The 22503-nt window shown below is 39.6% G+C and overlaps 1 protein-coding gene across 3 annotated transcripts; it reads right to left on the reverse strand.

The window, feature by feature from the left end:
• Window positions 1-6971: 6971 nt before the first annotated feature.
• On the reverse strand, window positions 6972-19783 carry LOC139468516 (high-affinity choline transporter 1-like). Of its 3 annotated transcripts, none has more exons than XM_071250516.1 (10): window positions 19520-19783; window positions 14446-14536; window positions 13247-13461; window positions 12334-12441; window positions 11878-12033; window positions 11291-11439; window positions 10520-10666; window positions 10176-10305; window positions 9802-10019; window positions 6972-9606 (listed from the first exon to the last, which is right to left on the reverse strand). In XM_071250516.1, the coding sequence occupies exons 3-10, from the start codon at window positions 13407-13409 to the stop codon at window positions 9091-9093; spliced, it is 1587 nt and encodes a 528-aa protein (XP_071106617.1). In that variant the 5' UTR covers window positions 13410-13461; window positions 14446-14536; window positions 19520-19783; the 3' UTR covers window positions 6972-9090. The 3 variants fall into 3 exon arrangements, with proteins under 3 accessions (XP_071106617.1, XP_071106619.1, XP_071106620.1); XM_071250518.1 differs by lacking the exon at window positions 19520-19783 and adding an exon at window positions 17042-17319; XM_071250519.1 differs by lacking the exons at window positions 13247-13461; window positions 14446-14536; window positions 19520-19783 and having other exon boundaries at window positions 11878-12010; window positions 12334-12416.
• Between the last annotated feature and the right edge of the window lie 2720 nt (window positions 19784-22503).

Below are 22503 nucleotides of genomic sequence, written 5' to 3' on the forward strand. Positions count from 1 at the left end.
AACTATAGCAGTAAGGTGGGAACAGTAAAGGAATATAAGACTCGGGGAGAACTGCAGTATGGCAAAACTAGTAGTTAGGTAGGAACAATATGGATATAAGGCTAAGGCCGAAGTACAAGAGTAACAATAGTAGACAGGTAGGAAGAACATGAGTATAAGGTTAAGGGAGAAGGACAAGAATAGCAATAGACGTCAGGTAAGAACAACATGAATATAAGGCTTAGGTAGAAGTACAAGAACAACAATAGTCTCGGCTGCATTCTCCGGATTCTGGTTTCACTGAGGTAACCGATTCCATGAATAAGAAGATAACCTACTGAGTTCTCACATTTGACTTACATTATTTTTTTTAGACCAATAATTTTATGACCTCCGGGCGTTGGCGGCACATGCGTGTTGTTTGAAGACACGTTATAAATGTACAACCTATATGTTTTTTCACTTTTCATATTATAATTTCATTCATAAACCCACACCATTACAGTACTCATTGAAACTTTACAATGACTTCAAATGTTAAGTACAACGCGAGCGAGTTGAATGGTCCATGTCCATTTGAACGAAATGTAGAACGGGTTATATGTTTTTGAATTTGGCAAAATACACGTAGGTTTTTTTTAAACATGAATATATATCGAATTTCATTTTAATTCCTTTCATTCAAAATGTCTTCGGATTTGATGGGAGATGTGAAGTTAGCCAGCTGAGACTGTATATGTGGACACATGGTTGCACCGATTACAGCATACGTGTAGGCTCTTTGTTCAAGCATGAATGTACAGGAAATGGTATGTCACAATTTTCTATGTACTAATTACTTGTTTGGATGTTATCAGTCCTGCGTTCTGAGATACAGTTGTGTACGTACCTGCTCCAATTAACAATACATGTATATAATCAAATAATAAAACAACTCTCTAAGCATCTAAGCATCGTGAAATGTATGACTAGACGAATCGTATATTCATACCCGATACAAAAAACAGCCGGATTTTAGAATCCTTGCTATTACATGACAATTCGAAAATTCTAATTAGCAGATTAATTAGAGAAAGTGGCTACAAGTACGTCATCCCTATTACTCAAATCTGTCAATAAACCGAAAAACATATCTATCGGAGACACCCCAAATAATGTTGAGTTACCAAGTTTTATTCATTACTATATTCACTACAATTCAAAATACTTTAGTGTTACATTTTTCAGAGGAAAGGGCATACACACAAGAATTATATAGCTTCCTTGTGTGAACGCACGTAGTACCTGACATCTCAGTCCTCAGTTTAATAATGCTTCACGCAGGTGGTATATCTGAATTTGTATTGTGCATATGGAAGCATACGCATAGTATGAAAAACACTTGCTATTCGCCTGTCTACAACAACTGAATTGAGTCAAACACGTTTGTGTTTTCTATGCAATATCCTATCTTGGGAACCGCTTGTGCCCAGGCATGTTGGATAGTACAATATTTTATTATTATAATCCATTTCAAGTTGTTTCCACCATTTTCTCTATACCCTTGCATGTTTATGTTGCATAATCTTATTGCCCATGTCAGTGTTCCCAAATCTCGAGTACCATAACTCACTTTAATGTTTCTCCTTCCTTATCTAACATTATAAAATTTCAAATCGTAACCATCATCTAAAACACAACAGATGATGCCAAGACATATTTCATTTGTATTTATTGTCTGAACGGTCTTACAATTGATATTATTAGATTTAAATCTTATGTCTAGTGCATATGATCACAAACACGGCCGAAAGCTGATCTAAGGAATGTAACATCCAGTTGATCGACCAGTTATCTTACTGGGGGTTTTTTTCAAATTAGATGACTGTATACGACATTATCATAAGAAGGCTGTTGTTTTGTCTGAATTGTTCCCAATTTCAAATCAAAAGTGGCCATGCATTTAAAAGTTTGTGTTTGCATTTGTGTCCCAGTATTCATTCAATTTTTCATCAATCGGCGGGATACTATATCACTAATTTCCGAACACCCCCGAACCCAAATATTGCCTTTGTATATGGTATATACCTTCAATGTAAAGTTCTACATAAGAAAACTCAAACCCCAGTGTACTTGGATTTTGTTGTCACCTGTGTCTGTGACATCAAATGTCATATAAGGGTGGTGAGGATTACTGAATCACAAAACAAGTTCCAAGGCTTATCCCACCTAGGAATATAAATGAGGGAAGTGCGAAACTATAATCACAATACAGTTATTTTCGCTTGAGAGCTGTACACAGTATGTACATTATGTTGCCACATTGCCACATTTGGTAATATCGATAGACCTCGGTCATTACATAGTCCAGCAATTTATCGACAGGATACGTATACATGAAGATGCACCTGATTACAGGTTTCACATTGTACTCATATGGGACATCAAACCGAATTTTTACGTGACAAAATAATGCTTTATCTACCACCCCACATATTCACGAAAGCATTACTTGAATGCGCTGTTTAATATCACAGAGATGCACTGACGACAATTGATAATAGAACATAAGACATTAATTACAAACTAATACGAGATAATGAAATGTCTTACTGACCGGCTGTCTGATTGTAATACCCTGCACAGCATGTGTAAAACGTATTTGAATGACACGTTCTACTGTTATATCAGAATGACACTGAGCATATGTTACTCACAGAAAGATCCATATGTCATAGTTGATTTTTATACAAATAACATGGGAATTAAAGTATGTGTCTGATGCAAATGCGTACATAATAATCAGTTTTGTAGGAGTCCATGTAATGCACTCCATATTGATATCAACATTAACTGTGTGGTCACACTAATCAGAACGTCCCTAGTCTAGTCCATAAAATCCAGCGATTGACATCATGAGCATCGATCCACGCAATTGGGATACGATGACATGCATGAACCAAGTCAGCGAGCCTGACCACCCGATCCCGTTAGTCGCCTCTTATAGGAGGGTGAAGGTGTGGGCTCGACGATTTCTTTTCATCACTCTTTGGACAGATACTGCTTCCTTAATTTTTGAAAGCCTTTAAAAGCGGCACTGACATCGCTCCACAATTTTGGACCCAAATAGGTCTTCAGCAACCCATAACAGTGACGTGTACTAATCGAACAAGGATATAGACAAAACTTACTGAACAATGTAGGCAGTAACGACTCCTAATGGAACAAGGAGTTAGACAGAAGATACTGAGCAATGTAGACCGTAACGGTGACTAATAGAACAAGTAGATAGACCAACCATACTGAACAATGTAGACAGTAACGACGTCTTATAAAACAAGTTGATAGACCAACCATACTGAACAATGTAGACAGTAACGGCGACTAATAGAACAAGTAGATAGACCAACCATACTGAACAATGTAGACAGTAACGACGACTTATAAAACAAGTTGATAGACCAACCATACTGAACAATGTAGACAGTAACGGCGACTAATAGAACAAGTAGATAGACAAACGATACTGAACAATATACACAGTAACTACTAATGGAACACGGAGTTAGACAAGAGATACTGAGCTCTGCAGACAGAAACGTCTACTAATCAAACAAGGATATAGACAGAACATACTGAACAATGTAGACAGTAACGACTACTAATCGAACAAGGAGATAGACAGAACATACTGAACAATGTAGACAGTAACGCCTACTAATCGAACAAGGAGATAGACAGAACAGACTGAACAATGTAGACAGTAACGACGACTAATCGAACAAGGAGATAGACAGAACATACTGAACAATGTAGACAGTAACGACTACTAATCGAACAAGGAGATAGACAGAACCGACTGAACAATGTAGACAGTAACGACTAATAATAGAAAAAGGACGTCTACTATTAGACGTTGTGTCGTTGTGTCGGTACATTTACCATACCTCAGGAACGTGCCTGGGCGAGCCCTACTTCATGATGATAACGCCAGACCACACCGTGCAAACATTGTTACAGACTGTTTACGACATAATCGAGTCAATCGGATAGACAGCCCTGATGATTTACAGAAGCGTGTATCAAGCTGGCAACCACCCCCTGCTACACTTCAACAACTCGAAACAGCTCTTCCCCCAGAGTTGCAGAATATCCCTCAACGTCAGATATGGAAGTTGATTGGAGTGAGTGAGTATGGTTTTACGCCGCTTTTTGCAATATTCCAGCAATATCACGGCGGGGGGACACCACAAATGGGCTTCACACATTGTACCCATGTGGGGAATCGAACCCGGGTCTTCGGCGTGACGAGCGAACGCTTTGACCACTAGACTACCCCACCGCCCCTGGGGAAGTTGATTGGGAGTATGCACCGACGCGATAGGAGAGGTTAACAGACTGTTTAATAAAAACACCTAACTGTAAAACGCAATACTTCCATATCCAATTTTCATGCTTACACTTTCCGTTGCCATAGTGTAACCTGATGTTCCCTTTCAACATGACATTGGCATTCTTTACGTGCATAAATGCCTCACCTTTATTTGAGTGGGTCTAAACTTTTGCAGGGCCTACATGTACACATGGTATAATATGTTGTTTTGCTTTATTTTATTTTTCAAAATAAAAAGACCATTTGTGTTTCGCCTATTTGATGGGCCATGAGTGATAGTTTCCCGCTTGTTTTCGTTGTAATTCTTTGTTCTTGAAATGAGGAGGATTTTTGTAAATATTTCTCTTAATTATAAAGACAAATACAAATTTCTTATACTCCAAAAAGTACGAGAATACACCCTTTCTAAACCTTAACCTCTATATATGACAAATGTACATTTGTAAAGAAATGATACATCTATTCTACCCACTATATATAGACATATCTGATCAAGAGTTTCAGAGATCGGTCAAGCTTCGCTCGTGTTTAATACTATTACTTTTACGGGGTATGCTTAACTCTTTAGCACATGCCAGATTAATATGGAAGTGTCATGTTTTGTGTACATATGACTATGTTGTTGCCCATATTTTTCTCCTAGCAAAAATATCATTTATTACTCAAGTATTAAAAAATTCATTCATTGAAATGATGACAGATAATAGTAAACTTGAAAACAATGTTACAAACAATAACAACAGGATCAATTGTTTTCGCAAGAAACGGAAGTAACTGACTGCTTCCCTCCTGCTTCCCTTGCTTCCTTCCCCTTCCTGTCCACAATCATGATAACAAGTGAAGCATTCATAAAATATATTATCTATGTATATGTTACAGCCAGATAATGTAATTTTCGGTCGTTTCATGAAATTACTGAAACTTAAAGGCAGACATTTGACGAAATGACCAAACTGTCACTAATATGTGACTGGAACTGATATGTGAAATCATACGAAGATAAGTACGTTTCACATCTTTTATTGGAGCAATTCAAGCAATGGTGATCACAGAGTTATCAATGAGTTATGGTGACAGCGGCTGTTGCATTTCAGGCTTGCTTTCTAACACTTGTTCGACACTACTCGGGTCATCTGCAGTCACACACTTGACAAAGTCTTCTCTATCACAAATGGATGAATATGTCGCACTGCTTCTCTGAGTGAGACAAGTGTTGTTCTGCTGATGTCAGTTTCAGTTTCAAACTGATTTTTTGAGTAGATGCAATTCAGGATTGATCATTTTCTCAGGATCATATGGTTCAGTTGTCACATGATCAGGTGAATCAGTTGTCTCAGGATCAGACAGTTCAGTTGCCTCTGGATCAAATGGTTCAGTTGTCTCAGATGAAGGTGCTAGCTCTAGTGTTTTAGTATGAGCAAAACTCACTGATGGTCTTAATAATCTCATCTGGAAGGGATGTAGACATCAGACCAACTTTGGCTTTTGTACCGAACAGCTGCATACGGACTGCGCTTGATACCGGAAGGATGAGCTGAGTTCTTAGCCAAATGCACGAACGTAGTGCTCGTCGGCAACTCTTGAGACTTATTGTCACTCATCCAAGCCACTAGAATGTCACCATGTGCTCTTTCCACAGAATCTTGGGTCTGTGGATGCCTTCGTTTACCATGTACTAACCCCAGTTTAGGCCAGATGTCGCGCATTTCTTTGATGACATATGCAGTGAATTCGGACATATACCCTGACACATGGACTGCACGTCAATGAGATCGATACCTGAGGCTACGCCATGGGTCGTTTTCGCATGCTTTGGCACTCTTCAAAAAAAGGACTTAAACAGTTCTACAGTATCTCTCAAGATGGTGGCATGTTTGGTTTGCAGATCATTTATCATTCTGTTGCGACCACCATGTACAGTGCAAATGTTCACGATTTTAATAATGTGGAAGGTATCTTCTATTGTGACGAAGTAGAGTTTAGGTTCATCTGGTGATTGGCTCTTCTTGATTAACTTCTCAACATTAGCACACTGAAGTACTTCTTACTTGGACAGTAAGTGTAAACTGAAAGTCTTAAACGTTTCATGAAATGACTGGTTTCACAATCTAGCTTTTACTCGAACCCTCCTGGTTGACAGAACTGGGGAAAAAACAATTAAATCGAAGCTGTTCTGATACATGCAACTAACGCAGTTAGTATATAATTAACGTGATATCCATTTCGCACGAAATGACACGTTTTAACGGCACTTGTCTCAAATAGTTTTTCCGACTATTAAGAAAGTCCTTCCTTGATTGTATTAAGGATTACGGTTAATCGTTGAGACAGGGATTTGGTGCAGGATTTTAATGGAGCTTTGGAACCCAGTCAAGCCAAAAGTTGATGGTACTGATGTATGGTTTTCTTCTTCAGTTAGCATACTGACCTTAAATGTGACATTATTTGATCTGGCACTGATACCGAGTTCTTTGATCAGACAATTAATGAAGTGATGCTTACTTATAATGGTTATGGTATTAGAGGCCTTGTCAGTGAGAACAACTACAAATGTTTCATGTTGACCAGCCAGACTGTGGATGACAGCTGGCTTGGTTTGAATGGGTTAAATCCCATTCTGTTCCCATTTTTTCAGTTTGTTCATTCTACCAGTGACAACATCACGCCCTTACTTAATCCACTCTGAAAGACAATCAACAGGTTCTTCTTCTCTTTTGGCCCATTTATTGGCATATGCTTTCTACAGCATCCATAATGATTTCAAAATGGTTATCCCAATTGGTTGGAGGCTGCACGCGATATTTTGGTCCATTTTTGAATAATTGACGAAGGTTTGGTTGTCAGCTATAGAGAAGCCACCTGTGATTATATTATCTACAGGTTAGTAGCAAAATGTCTACATCGTGAGCTGCCAAGTCAACGTTCTTCAGTACCTTCTTATAATTGAACAACCTGGATGAAATGAGTTCGTATAGGAAAATGAAATCGTTGGTTCCTGAAATCTGAAATATTGTGGGACATTTTGGGAAACTGATGTTTCTCTGAGAGTGTTACATTAATTTGAAAGTGATGAATTTCATTTTCTGTTTTGTATCAAAAGTACATTCCTTTTAAATATTGGCCATATCCTAATCTACAAGACTTGATCCTGCTGATGGCTTCTGGAAATAATGATTTCATGTATAACTTTGCCGTGTATGTCCACATTGAATTCAACTATAGAATGTCACTTTTATAGTAAATGTGCGATGAGACTGTAAAATACTTGAAGTGTGCGGCGTGTATGAAGCGCACTTTAAAGAGTAACCTGTAGTCACCTTCTGCCAGGAGCACGTGCCTCGCGGACATATATTTTGTTTGTATTTTGTTATGGGCCGGACGCCTATATAAACTTGATTGCTTGATCTACAGACTATGCAGCGTAAACATTGAAAGGAAGATTAGTGACAAACTCGTTGATCAAGACATTAAACAAAACTTGGCTGGTTACACTTCCTTGTAGACTACCACTAGCACAAAAATGTAAACATTACAAAGAGTATAAATCCTTATTAACCCCTGAATAATATCTCTCTCATGACTTACCGATCAACTAAATAAAACTTTAAAAATACAGATGCAGTTATTTTAGACTTACAGTCGAAACAGGTAGACATATTCCCTATATAATATTCCCTATGGAAATAGACTGTATCGTCTTCAATTCCCTTCATAAACCCTTTATTGACAATGAATATCATGTTCTCATTATATGTCCAAGATATCAGACTGTCAGAAATCAATACCTAGCACAATATTTAACACATTGCTCAAGATATGTTTCCATTTTTATCAGTAATGTCATCAACAGATAAAAACATTACCTATTAGAAAATGTTTGCTGGAAGTTAGAAGTATAAGAGAAGAACCTTTGGTTGTTTAAGCATGAGTATTTGACTGTATTTATTTATACACATTACATGTGTCAAAATCATGGCTACATACATAGCATACCTACATGCATGCAGGTTATATGACATGTATATATTATTGTATTATATATTGGATATGGACTGTGGGGCCTAATTACTTAATAAATCTTGCCTTGCCTTGCCTTGCCTTGCCTTGTAGACTACCATTGTCTATTATGTGCAAGCCCCGAAGTTCTGTCATTAGCAATGCAGCGATACTGGGTGTCCAGCGAACAACATCATAACCACCAACAACACCATTTCCAGCTGCAGTGATAACCATCGTATGGATGAGATTCAGATAAAAGTCGATGACTTCTCAGCCAACATGAAGATGAAATTCCAAGAAGACTCCAGACCAGTTTGTGTTATTTATCAGGAAGAAGTATCAGGTGTGTAATGAAAATATATACACGAAAATATGTATTGTATTATATGAGGTTAAATGTCATAAACGCGGAGATACAAATTCTAACACGGCTTCCATATCTTAATAGGAGCCGGCATTCGGAGAGACCCTGCAAGGTGCACGACACACAGAGAAACATCAGGGGACAAGTAGATTCCAAGTACAGAGGTCAGCATCAAGTTAAATACAGATAGGAAAACAGCTCTCTGAAACTTTCAGTGGGTGCTTATTGGTTACATGTAATAATGAATAACAGCGAGTGAGTAAGTTAATACTAGTTTGTGCATAAAAAGTCATATTATTTTGCCGTACACCAAAAATGTAATCGATTTTAATTACTGCATATAGTTATCCCTAAGTTTCATCTTTTCATTCTGTGCCTAATCCGGGTCTCTGTTTCCATCATTTCGTTCCTTCATCATCAGACTTTCTCCTCGCTCTTCACCTCTCTTGGCGTCCTCTTCTCTCTTCATCACATTAAACACATCCCATCTGGTTGACAACCACCCTCGCCGGAACACAAGCCTTGTGAACGCTGACACAGATATGATGGCCACAAAGTTGACTATCATCGCCAGGGTCTTGAAAGGGAACAATTGGCCATAAGCTTCTGTGTAAAAGGGGTAATGAATAAGAGCTGGGATTCCAAGAAGGGCATCCCCAGCTGCCACTCTCAGGAAGAGGCTGAGAGCGTAGCCGGTGAGAGCGCCGTAGGTGTTGGTGAACCCGATCCAGAGAATGCAGGTGAGTTGGGGGAAGAGGATGACGTACATGAGGTCCGAACACAAGTAGAACAGTCCATAAACTGTCTTCACCAGGATGGCAATGACGCACGACAACGCACCAGTCACCACTATACCGCCTCTTAGGACCCACATCACTTCTCGGTCGCTGGCCTAAGAATGATATCCATAATGACTATAACAAATCAATATCAATTATATGATAAGTGCACTCATAACATTCTCAGGGAGTTTCAGTAACCTGATTCAGTAATAACAACCTCTCATCCGTGTCTTGTTATATCATTAATTTCTTAGAATACATGACCTTGCGATTTTATTTTTGTAGAGACGCATTTTCTAACCCACCTGTGGACGTATGACATCTTTGTAGATATTCTTAGCAAAGACGGTTCCACTTGAAAGGACAGAGGAGTCGGCAGATGACATGACAGCAGCAGCCACCACACCAAGTCCCAACACTGCCACCGGAAGTGGACACAGGTAGTTGAGCACCATGGGAAGGATAAAACTGTGGTATGCAGTAGGTATTGGTATATCGCCTGTGTAGGATGTGGCATTCCAATCTGGGGAGAATCATAAAACATAAACGTATCAGATAAAACTGATAACAATTAACAACAATATTGACCTTAATAACTATTTTTATTCAATTTGATCTGAGTCATATATTGATAATTCATAAATAGATAGGTGGTAACTATTATTATTGACATCCTAACCTGCTGCTGCCCCGACTACTCCGATAGCTGTTGGCGGTATGGCGAGAAGAAGGCTACAAAACGCTGCCACAATGGAACTTGTACGAGCAACACTGGGCGTCTTGCAAGCCAACACCCTCTGATAAAAAACCTGCATAAAAGAATTAAAATTCCTCATAAACACAAGCAAACACAAAATATAGATATGCCCCTGGTATCCTCATCATAATGATTATCCCATATCATATCATGTTATGTATAGCGTTCTATCAAAGTGAAAAGGTCAGATATACAGATCGTATTCATATAGGTGGATGCTACGGGATGATAAGTTTGTCTTAGAACAAAGCAAGTAAGATAAATACCTGCCAAGATAGACCTCCAAAGATGAGCTGACAACAGAGGTCTGCATATATACCAATCATGTTTGTGGGCAGCTCTCCCAGCCACGTGTCCTGGACTCGTGAGAGGTCGACAGATGGGTGGAAGAAGGAAAAGGGACATGCCACGATCTGAAATATATACAACACCCTCAAATAAGCGAGTTGAGAATCTATCGTTGTAAACGGTTAAGGTGAGGATCAGATCCAAGTGACAGAAAGTGAGTGAAACTATGTAAAAATGTATGTTGTTGGCAGCAGGTTATTTTTTTTAGCTTGATACATCATATGCTACTCACAAAACTCCACCCTTGGACAATACATTTACATTAAATGAATGACAGTAATACTTTAAGATGAATGAGTATCCAAGTAGGCAACTAAGTGTGTTTTCAGATTGTAGTGAAAGCTCTCTTCAGCATGTACCGAATACAGATGCATTGTGCCACATTGTAATTACTTACAACAATGTATCGACATTGTAAACATTGTGGGGTGGAAGTTGGTGTTGTTGAGCTTATTGATGAAATATTTTAACTGCCAATGCCTGCTTGATTTTGTCCATCACAAACCAACATTCTCTACCAGTCCCCAGAACAAGGCGTATACAACCCACGTAGCCTGTAAGTATTCGTAACGTTGAACCGCTGTTGACTGAGAAGCCCCACATCTCAGCATGAGGCAAAGTCAAATCTGTGCGCCACAAATTATCATGGCGATATCAGTTTCATGATGGTCTTCATGTAACATCCTTACCAGTCCCACGCAAAGACAAATGAGCTGGATGACATCAGTGTAGGCCACAGAGTACAGCCCTCCTATGAAGGTGTAGAACACGGCCACACAGGTGGACACGATGATTGACAAGACGGGGTCCAGATCCAGGATAAGGGACATGGTGGACCCTGTGATGTAACACATAGGTCCAGGTCAGTTAGACATGGTTTCATCGTTGTATGGCTGGTTCAGTTAAAGAAACTTATAACCATACAATCTTCGTTATATTTACAAAGATGACAAAAGCGATAGTATTCATATCTCAGATAATGATCTTTGCTTTGTCAGCATCACCCTCGTGCTCGAGAGTTTAACCAAAGTAGTAAATATCAAAACGTTAACTTTAGAGAAGTCTCAATTATCAATCGAAACAGAATCCATAGCAAAATAAAAGTGCCAATCATATGGATGGATCATTGAACATCAGTCATGACACACGGCAATATTCAAAATATTCTTACAAAATGACATATATGGCGCATTTATAAACGCTGCTAAAAAGCGGTGGTAGACACCCAAACCAATCACTAACCTGGTAGGTCTTTATTAAATTGTCATAGTTTTACCTAGGGCTGACAAGATGGCGGCTGTCCAGAAGACATCCCCCATCAGCTGCGGGAAGAAGAGAAGACTTCCGGCACGATCTCCCAACTTTGCCTGGATGGGGTCGAACATGGTGACATATCCTCCTCTTCTCATCTTAGGCGCGTAAAACACCCCAGCTGATAAATTATATGTATGTATACAGTTGTTAGTTGTGAGTGAAATATACTCTCCCGAACAATCAGAATGTTTTTTAAAAAATAACTATGCAAGTTCCAAAATTTATTTTTTTTCTAAAAAAAACCTTAATGTTCGTTCTGCCCGTTAAATTTGTTTGTTACATTCCATATTTACAAATAATGAATGGTATTACTCAGGGGCCATTTAAAAATGCGACTGTTAAACAACGTTCATTCGTTCATCAAATAACTACATTTCTGTATATTTTAACTGTGTATTGTTAATTGAAATCCCCTTACCAATGACAATGGAAATGCAATATAATATGGGAGCATTGGTCCAGATGAGGCCACTGAATGCCATGGCTTCCGCTGTACCATTGATGTAGCCTCCCCCGATGTTGGTGGCTGTAAAAGTGTGAACATTTATCACCATTAATAATGTATAATCATGTAATATACTAAAACAATCATATATCATATATGAATTTTGACCGACCATTAGTGCAGATGAGTGAACAACTTCGTTTTCAAGAGCAATCTGAGAAAGGTAAGGTTGCATGTGAAAACATTTGCACATAACATGCAATTTGTTTTCTGAAATGAGGACCTCTTTCTTTCTGCACAACATAGATTTTTGCCAGGACATCGAAAATGCACAGCGAACAACTGGTTGCTGTTGAAAATCCTCAGACAATAGAAAAGTTATGTTCGGGAAAAGATATTTTTTCAAAATAATCAAACCCCAGCTCCCAGAAAATATCACATCAGCGGTCGCTAAGTTTGGTTTATGTTTGCACTTTGTGCTAGCTAGTGCGGCATGTAACCTTTTAGATAAATGTGAACTTTCATCTGAGTGTGACGATCAATTAGTACCTTCATGTTACTGACATGGTGATAGTCCTGGTAAAGTAGCCCCTGCACATGTCAGTCATGTAAAAGGGGTATCTACATGTGGCTCTCAAGGTTATAGTAGTACCTACACGTGACTGTCAGGATAATAGTGGTTCCTGTACGTAACTGTCAAGGTAATAGTAGTTCCTGCACGTGACTGTCAAGGTAATAGTAATACCTACAAGAGGCTGTCCTGTCCATTGCAGTACTTACTTGCAACTGTAAGATTAATGGTTGTACTTGGGAGGGATCGTCATGGACATCTTTGTACCTACTTGCAATTCGCACCTTCCTAACTATAGATAGCTTTTGTCCTTACCCGTAATTGTAAAGAACGACAGCCATAATCCTATGCTTCTATTGGCCACGAACGAGTTTTCGGCACTGCTGTTTCTGCTTTTCCTAGCGGCGATGATGCCGATGACGAGGATGAGAATGTAGAACACGATGACGGAGATGAGTCCGGGAATGTTCACGGCCATGATGACGTCCCCGATGTCTTGGCGTAGTACACGTGCACACTTCTAGTTGAAGCTGGAAATGTTTCACTCTGAGATTGCATCTCATTTGGTCAACATTGCAATGCCTTCTACAAGATCATCCTAGCTATACCTCGTGCTCAATACAGAATACGGAGTTGTGCACGCTCCGCACACCAATACCACGAACCTGTAAATGTACACGTGGCTTCTCTTCACACTAATACACTGATCCCTGCACATAGTACATTGCACATAGATACTTTTCACGTCCATAAAAGTCCATAAATCGCAGAAACAATCATTATAAAAGAGGTGCATTATTAAAACAATATTTTTATTTTTATTCCTTTAAAAACGTTTACACTCAGTTGTCATAATGAAAATATGTGAATATGGATTTTTTATGTTTAGTTTATAAACATGTCCTGATGATCATATTTTTTTTAATGGATCCTAACAAAAATGTACTCCCTACTGAGTGGAGCATGCTGGCAAACCTGGATTTTCCACACACAAAAATAATTGATTTAAAATAGTTCGGCTTCGTCTTTGACCTTTCTGAAAACTGTATTTTACGAAGCAGTGATCGAATCAGCATCTACTGACCTCTACTAGGTTCTACAAGGAATAGCATATACAAAACGTTAACGCCAGAGAATAATTAATGTCGATTATCTGCCAAAATAGATCCAGAAGAACCAGAACAGAACATTAATCACCAGAACAACCATACTATATTGTTATGCAACAGTATATTTACAGGATCCATATTGTTTGATTTTTGGTTATTATTGTGTATCTGTATTCTCAATCCGCTCATAATTATACCATGACACTGAAGATCGCTTGATTCTGATTAGTCAAAATATTAGATATTTCATTAAAAACAGGTATTAAATGGACTTTGATACCCCGAAACCTATGTGTGAAAACATCTATCGATAACCTACGCGTCGATGAGTATAACAAAAAAATTCCATAAGCAATCAGAACAGCACATTATCAAACATTATGAAATCTGTCTCAAAACACTCACAATTAACACAATTTACACACACCAACCGATGAGTCGCGGCCACCCAGGTCCCTCAGTGTCTTTCGTGTCATACAATGCCACTCGTCTTCGCCTGAAATATACAACAGATTAGGTATCTATGGAGGGTTATTCCATCAATTCGTTTCGAAAACTATGCATTTTGAAACCATTATTTTAAACTACTCATAAATGTAAGTAATTAATCTTGAATTTGAATAATATCTGTTATGTTTATCTATACTGTGCATACTGTCTATCTATACAGCTATTTCGACTAAGAAAGCTGGCCTATTCCCCGGTGGGTAGATACGAATTCTTTTTGCCGAGGTGTAAGTACGAATGAGCACCGTCCCCAAAGCGCTCAGGGAATTGAGATAAACCGACTGTCTTTTGAAATGTGGAGTAGTCTCGCTGTAGATAATCAAATGTCTAAGACGTGCTCCACAAGTCTCCCATATTAAACTTACGTATCGTGATATTGCTGAAGTATTGTTCCAAGCTGCATTTAACCCAACTAAGTCACTGTCGCTATCATCTCCTTAGCTCTTCCTGAGCTATATTTTCATACTGTTCCCGACGGCCTTTTTTCGTTGTCATATTGTACATCTACCTAAGATATTCATACTGTTCCTACCTACCTAATGCCGTTGTCCCATTGTACTTCTCCCCAAGGCATATATTCCTATACTCTTCATACCTAGTTTGAAAAATCTACGTTTGTTGCTTTTATTGGCATAGAAAAGCGTATAATACTATAGATAGGCGTTGTGAGAAAAGCTATGCTCATATGGTGTAACAGGAAAGATGTGAAACGCGAATGGGTATTTTTATAGAAATGTTCAGTGTTGTGTCCGATTGAATGGATTATACGCCATGGTTTGATGCTAATTGTGGGCTAAAACAATGATGACTGTTATCGCCGCTGTATTTTAATACATTATTTTAATATATATAGCAATGATTTAATAACTGAAATATATTGTATGTCATTAGTAGTGAGTGAGTATGCTTTTACGCCGCTTTTAGCAATATTCCAGCAATATCACGGCGGGGGACACCAGAAACGGGCTTCACACATTGTACCCATGTCGGGAATCGAACCCGGGTCTTCGGCGTGACGAGCGAAAGCTTTAACCACTAGGCTACCCGACTGCCCGTATGTCATTAGTAGTTCCCATTGATGGTACATGTACTGCAGTTAGTATATTACCCTATGCGGATGATATTATTAATTTAGCTGAGATGGAGGCAAGTCTTATTGTTATGCTTGATTACCTCCACACCTGGTTTGTGGTAAACAAAATGACTGTATATAAAACAACATAATTAATAATTCATGTTAGATCGCCTTCAAATAAACGACTGATGTCAACGTTGTATTCATTTGTGGTGGTTAACTCTTAGAAGTGGTATTCTAACTATAATTATTTAGGCTTACATCTGATTTTACACCTCCATCATAACAGTATAGCAAAGTCTGCAGCAAGCTCGGCCAGGAGAGCACTTTGTCTATTCTTTGTAAAGTTTAAATTATTAGGTTATACGGAATACTGAACTTTTACCAAAAAATATGACACCTTGGCATTGTCTGTTATTGAGTATGGTATATCGTTTCGGGGTACCTCTGATACGTCCAGTATTAATTACCTCCAGAATACAGCAATGCGTTACTTTTTAGGTTTAACGAAATGTGTGCCAAGTAATGCTGTTAGTGGTGACATGGGCTGCATACAGCCTACTGTTCGCCAATGGGCAAGTGCTGTTACATTGCATAAACGTCCATGTAATCTTGATCGGATCTCTCACAAACTTTTTCTTTGGAGCAATTGTTGGGCGATTAGAAGGAAATCAACTGTCCTGGAACGTTTTATTCCAATGCAAACGTTATAATACCTTCTTTGTTGAGTCCAGCTTTAGGTGTGCATATAAACGAGTTATTAAAACGAGCTATCACACAACTCAATGGTAGCTCCCACTATGAAGGTAATTGCACACGGGTGTCACACGCGTGGCGAACAGGTTCCACACGAGTGCCCAACGGGTCGCACACGGGTTGCGTAACGCGATTCCCATGCGTGTAAGGGGGATGGACTTCTAGGCAGTAGTGTACATGCATGCATTCATGCATGCATGCACGCACGCACGCACGCACGCACATACACACATACATACATACATACATGCCATATGCTATAGGTCAGTTCCTTGAGCTGCAGGGATTACAAGTTCCGACTCGGATCACTGTGTTTGACAATAGGTGAAGAGGAGAAGACACCCTGAAGGCGATCCCCGCATTTCTGAACAACTAGATACTTTTGATCCGACCGAGTCTCAACGATCACATTACATGTTGTTATGTAGAGCTTCAAAGAACACGATATAAGTTGAATAAGTAGGACAAGGTTAAGGCCCATTCGTTGGATAACCTGGATAGAATGTTTGGATAAACATCGATGAATAAACCGATGAATCAGAACCTACGGCAGTAGTTGACGACTTTAACCCAGACTATTAAACTGATAAATGACTTCGGCGAATAGGGCCATTGTATTTCATAATGTGTATGTTATATGTATCAATAAATAGCAGTACTTACACGCAGGTGGATGTACTTGAACAGGGGAATTAGCTGGAGAATACGGATTCACCACAATAATAGGCCGGGACTGGTGACCCGCTGTTTGACGGTGAAAAATGAGGGCACCCGCTCAAACACACCGTGAGAATCATACGGTCTGGAAGAAGGTCACATCGTGTTGGGTTTGAGGTATTCACAGCATTAGCCGTGTAAACAGGCGCGGTGCACTATCATCTCGTGAACATGAAATTCTTGTTTTGTACTTAAATGTTCGTACCTCCTTTCATTTTTTGTAGTTTCCCTCACAGATGTAAACATATACAATGCGTGTGAATAGCTGCTAGTTATAAGTGCATTCGTTTTTATTACCCTTGATCACAAACAGGAATAAGCCAAATCTTCACAATAGCAGTAAACTGATAAATATAATAATACTTCCCATTGTATATGCAGTAATATTCAATGTACATACATGTACATGTTCATATACCCAACTTTGGGTATTTTTATAGAGATTCTTTACATACAGTGCCCACCTTATCGTGAGCACCTGGTGTCATCACTACTTCATATTGATATAGTCGGAATCGCACATTGGACACTGCCCGTAGCAGATATTTCTTATTGTTATGGAAAATGTTTTGTCGCTTTATTCCTAATCGAAGACTCGAAAGTTGCTCTTACACTCGGGTAATAAGAAACAGGCGTCTTTCATGCTGTATCTATCTATCTATCTATCTATCTATCTATCTATCTATCTATCTATCTATCTACTCACTGTATACACTGTCATCATACAATATTCGAGGTTTTTCTGTCTGATGTATTCAGTTAAAATGTACATAGTTCGTCTGTCTGGTGTATACAGTGACAATGTACATAGTTCCCTGTCTGATATATACAGTTACAATGTACATAGTTCCCTATCTCATATAGACAGCTACATTGTACATAGTTCCCTGTCTGATGTATACAGCTACAATGTCCGTAGTTCCCTCTGTCTTATGTACACAGCTACATACTTCCCTCTGTCTGATGTACACATCTACAATGTACATAGTTCCCTCTGTCTGATGTACACAGCTACATTGTACATAGTTCCCTGTCTGATATATACAGCTACATTGTACATAGTCCCTCTGTCTGGTGTATACAGCTACATTGTACATAGCTCCCTGTCTGACATATACAGCTACAGTGTACATAGTTCCCTCTGTCTGATGTACACAGCTACATTATATTGTACATAGTTCCCTGTCTGATGTACACATCTACAATGTACATAGTTCCCTCTGTCTGATGTACACAGCTACATTGTACATAGTTCCCTGTCTGATATATACAGCTACATTGTACATAGTCCCTCTGTCTGATGTATACAGCTACATTGTACATAGCTCCCTGTCTGACATATACAGCTACAGTGTACATAGTTCCGTCTGTCTGATGTACACAGCTACATTGTACATAGTTCCCTGTCTGATGTATACAGCTACATTGTACATAGTTCCCTCTGTCTGATTACAGAGCTACATTGTACATAGTTCCCTGTCTGATGTACACAGCTACATTGTACATAGTCCCACAGTCGGGTGTACAGAGCTACATTGTACATAGTTCCCTGTCTGATATATACAGTTACAATGTACATAATTCTTTGTCTGATATATACAGCTACATTATATTGTACATAGTTCCCTGTCTGATGTATACAGCTACATTGTACATAGTTCCCTCTGTCTGGTGTATACAGCTACATTGTACATAGTTCCCTGTCTGATGTACACAGCTACATTGTACATAGTTCCCTATGTGATATATACAGCTACATGGTACATAGTCCCTCTGTCTGACATATACAGCTACATTGTACATAGTTCCCTGTCTGATGTATACAGCTACATTGTACATAGTCCCACAGTCGGGTGTACAGAGCTACATTGTACATAGTTCCCTGTCTGATATATACAGTTACAATGTACATAATTCTTTGTCTGATATATACAGCTATATTATATTGTACATAGTTCCCTGTCTGATGTATACAGCTACATGGTACATAGTCCCTCTGTCTGATGTACACAGCTACATTGTACATAGCTCCCTGTCTGACATATACAGCTACAATGTACATAGTTCCCTCTGTCTGATGTACACAGCTACATTGTACATAGTTCCCAGTCTGATGTATACGGCTACATTGTACATAGTCCCTCTGTCTGATGTATACAGCTACATTGTACATAGTCCCTCTGTCTAATGTATACAGCTACATTGTACATAGTCCCTCTGTCTGATATATACAGCTACAATGTACATAGTCCCTCTGTCTGATATATACAGTTGCAATATATGTTGATCATCGGTCTCGAGTGGGAAACGGGTTTATGTGACCTTTAATTATAAGGACAAATGTACTCACAAAGGGCAGGCATCCACATATATTGTAGTTGTATACATCGGACAGTGAAACATATTTTAGAAGGATTTACTTACTTTTAAGTGCAAAACACATGCGTTTTCTTGTTCACTAGATGTCAGTCCACCGCGTCTGTTGAGACAACCAATGTTGTGAATACCCTCCACCCGAGAGACGCATTACAGTATAATGTAGTCTATTGTGAACTCGTGTGGTTCACGTTCGGGTGCCCTTCATTTTTCAAGTATCGTATAACCAATACGCTGCCTGTGGTATACCCGCATGTTCTAGTTTCGCTCCCCGCTCAGCTCGTCCATCTGCGTGTAAGTACTGCTATATATTGATACACATAATGTACACAGTATTAAATACAGCTGTTTTGTGTATACTGAGTATATAATGTTGCACAGTCATCATACGTAACTGCGATTGTTGTGTTTGAATATAAGCATTGTTGCATCGTAATAGTTTGAGAAATACTATGCTGTCTGATGTTGACCATTGCTTGTGAAACAGTAGAAGGAGATTCGTGTAAAGCAGTAGGAAACATGATCACGCACCCATATGACAAACTGTTGTGCCCGATTTGCCGAAAGTAGACATTTATCCCTTTAATCTAATATGTTGATCGTCACTTGATTCTTGATTCGTCAGTTTATTCATTGATGGTTAATTCATACAATCTACCCGACTATTTAATGAACCGATCTTCCAAGTATTCAACTTCTATCGAGTTCGTTTGAAGTTTACATGAAAAAGTAAAAACACTTTCCCCTATTCATAAGAAATCTCTGCTAAAAGCTGATGTGATGATACCAGGTATTCGCGAGCCTTCCCCACAGGTAGCACCCGCCTCAAACACCTATAAAGGCAAGTCTGTTGTTCACGTGAAAAGACAAAAGTAGGGAATTGTATCGGACATCATTTTGGTCACTGATGCGTCAAATTTGGAAATGTCCCCCACATGTCCACCATGAAACGTTCTAAAAGCTTTTCTGAGGCCCTGAATGTTGTAACCTTAATCAAATAGCTTCTGAGCAAAAGCCGCATGGCGCTATTTGAAATCCTGGTAGAAAGAGCATGCTCGATTATACCTAAACATTTGTTAAATGTAGACATCAAAGACATCAAGCTAAATGTCTTGGCCAAACGACATGTTGTGGTTTGTACACATTCAAACGAAAATATAGTAGTTCGTTTCCTTTCAGAAATGCGAGATTTCCCAAACGTCTCATATTACCTATTGTCACAAAAATGCAAAGTTCAGTGATTACCGTAATGAACTGACTAATAGCATATAGCATGACGACACAAATACCAATGTTTCATACAAAGTTCACTTTAACGTAGACTAGTTATTTCTCATAAAATATTCCAAGACAACATCAACAAATTACATCTGTAAATGTTTACAACGTTCTTTTGAAATTTATTTAATTAAAACAAATCCCCAAGTAATAAACATATATTGTTCTCCATTCCAATATTGTGCTATGACACATGACTGTTCAAGATTGCACACTGGTACATTGTTCAATAATTATTAATTTTAACATCTACAGTCCTGAATCTGATTTAATTAAGTGTAATGTGGCATCTAGAAACTGGATCTCCAGCAGATTTGATGTGGCGTTGTCGTTGGGCTCCGTGGAGTCTTGAAACAGCAGCACCTCGAACCTGTCCTGAACCAGTTGCACAGGTAGTGGACGACACGCAGCACGTCGGACCCATGTGTCCTGAACCAGTTGAACAGGTAGTGGACGACACGCAGCACGTCGGACCCATGTATCCTGAACCAGTTGAACAGGTAGTGGACGACACGCAGCACGTCGGACCCATGTGTCCTGAACCAGTTGCACCGGTAGTGGACGACACGCAGCACGACGGACCCATGTGTCCTGAACCAGTTGCACAGGTAGTGGACGACACGCAGCACGTCGGACCCATGTGTCCTGAACCAGTTGCACAGGTAGTGGACGACACGCAGCACGACGGACCCATGTGTCCTGAACCAGTTGCACAGGTAGTGGACGACACGCAGCACGTCGGACCCATGTGTCCTGAACCAGTTGCACAGGTAGCGGACGACACGCAGCACGTCGGAACCATGTGTCCTGAACCAGTTGCATAGGTAGCGGAAGAGACGCTACACGTCGAACCCATGTGTCCTGAACTAGTTGCAAAGGTAGTAGGCGAGATGCAGCACGTCGGACCCATGTGTCCTGAACCAGTTGCACCGGTAGTGGACGACACGCAGCACGTCGGACCCATGTGTCCTGAACCAGTTGCATAGGTAGCGGAAGAGACGCTACACGTCGAACCCATGTGTCCTGAACTAGTTGCAAAGGTAGTAGGCGAGATGCAGCACGTCGGACCCATGTGTCCTGAACCAGTTGTACAGGTAGTGGGCGAGACGCAGCACGTCGGACCAATGTGTCTTGAACTAGTTGCACAGGTAGTGTGCGAGACGCGGCACGCCGGACCGCTGTGTTAACTCCATGGCCCTGGTTGGTCATCTCAAGACTTTGGACTGTCTTCCATATGACATGTGTCGAGTGGAAGAAAAATCCATTGTGAACAGTATCAGGATTTATCACTTGCCCGTGAAGAGATCACCCGTTTGATAAACATACAGCTGTATTACACATTGTGTAATACCAAAGCGCGTGTTAATGTACTGCGGGAACAAGTTTTACAAACAAATATTGAAAACTCTCAACATCCCTGGGTTTATTCAACGACATTGCGTATTGAGAGATGATAGATCACTGAAAGGAGCTTATGCACACCCTATGACCCAGCAACCCTGTTGCTATACTGACGTCACATGGCATTGTTTCGCCGGCGGATCTTGTAACAAAATTTAACAAATTACGTCATAGGGTATTGTGACGTGATTGTCAACTTTGTACATGTGGTGCAGGACCCCGTTCCACAAGGTGATCGTAACGCCACGACACTTGTACGTCTAGGTATATGGGAGTAATTGAGAACCTAAGCGCTACGATAACTTTCTGGAAAGGAACCCCGAATTCTTAAGGTGAGCCGTTGCATGGTATTG

The sequence above is a fragment of the Haliotis cracherodii genome, unplaced genomic scaffold (genome assembly GCF_022045235.1).
Source record: "Haliotis cracherodii isolate W230 unplaced genomic scaffold, xgHalCrac1.p SCAF_2, whole genome shotgun sequence".
NCBI classification, from domain to species: Eukaryota; Metazoa; Mollusca; class Gastropoda; order Lepetellida; family Haliotidae; genus Haliotis; species Haliotis cracherodii.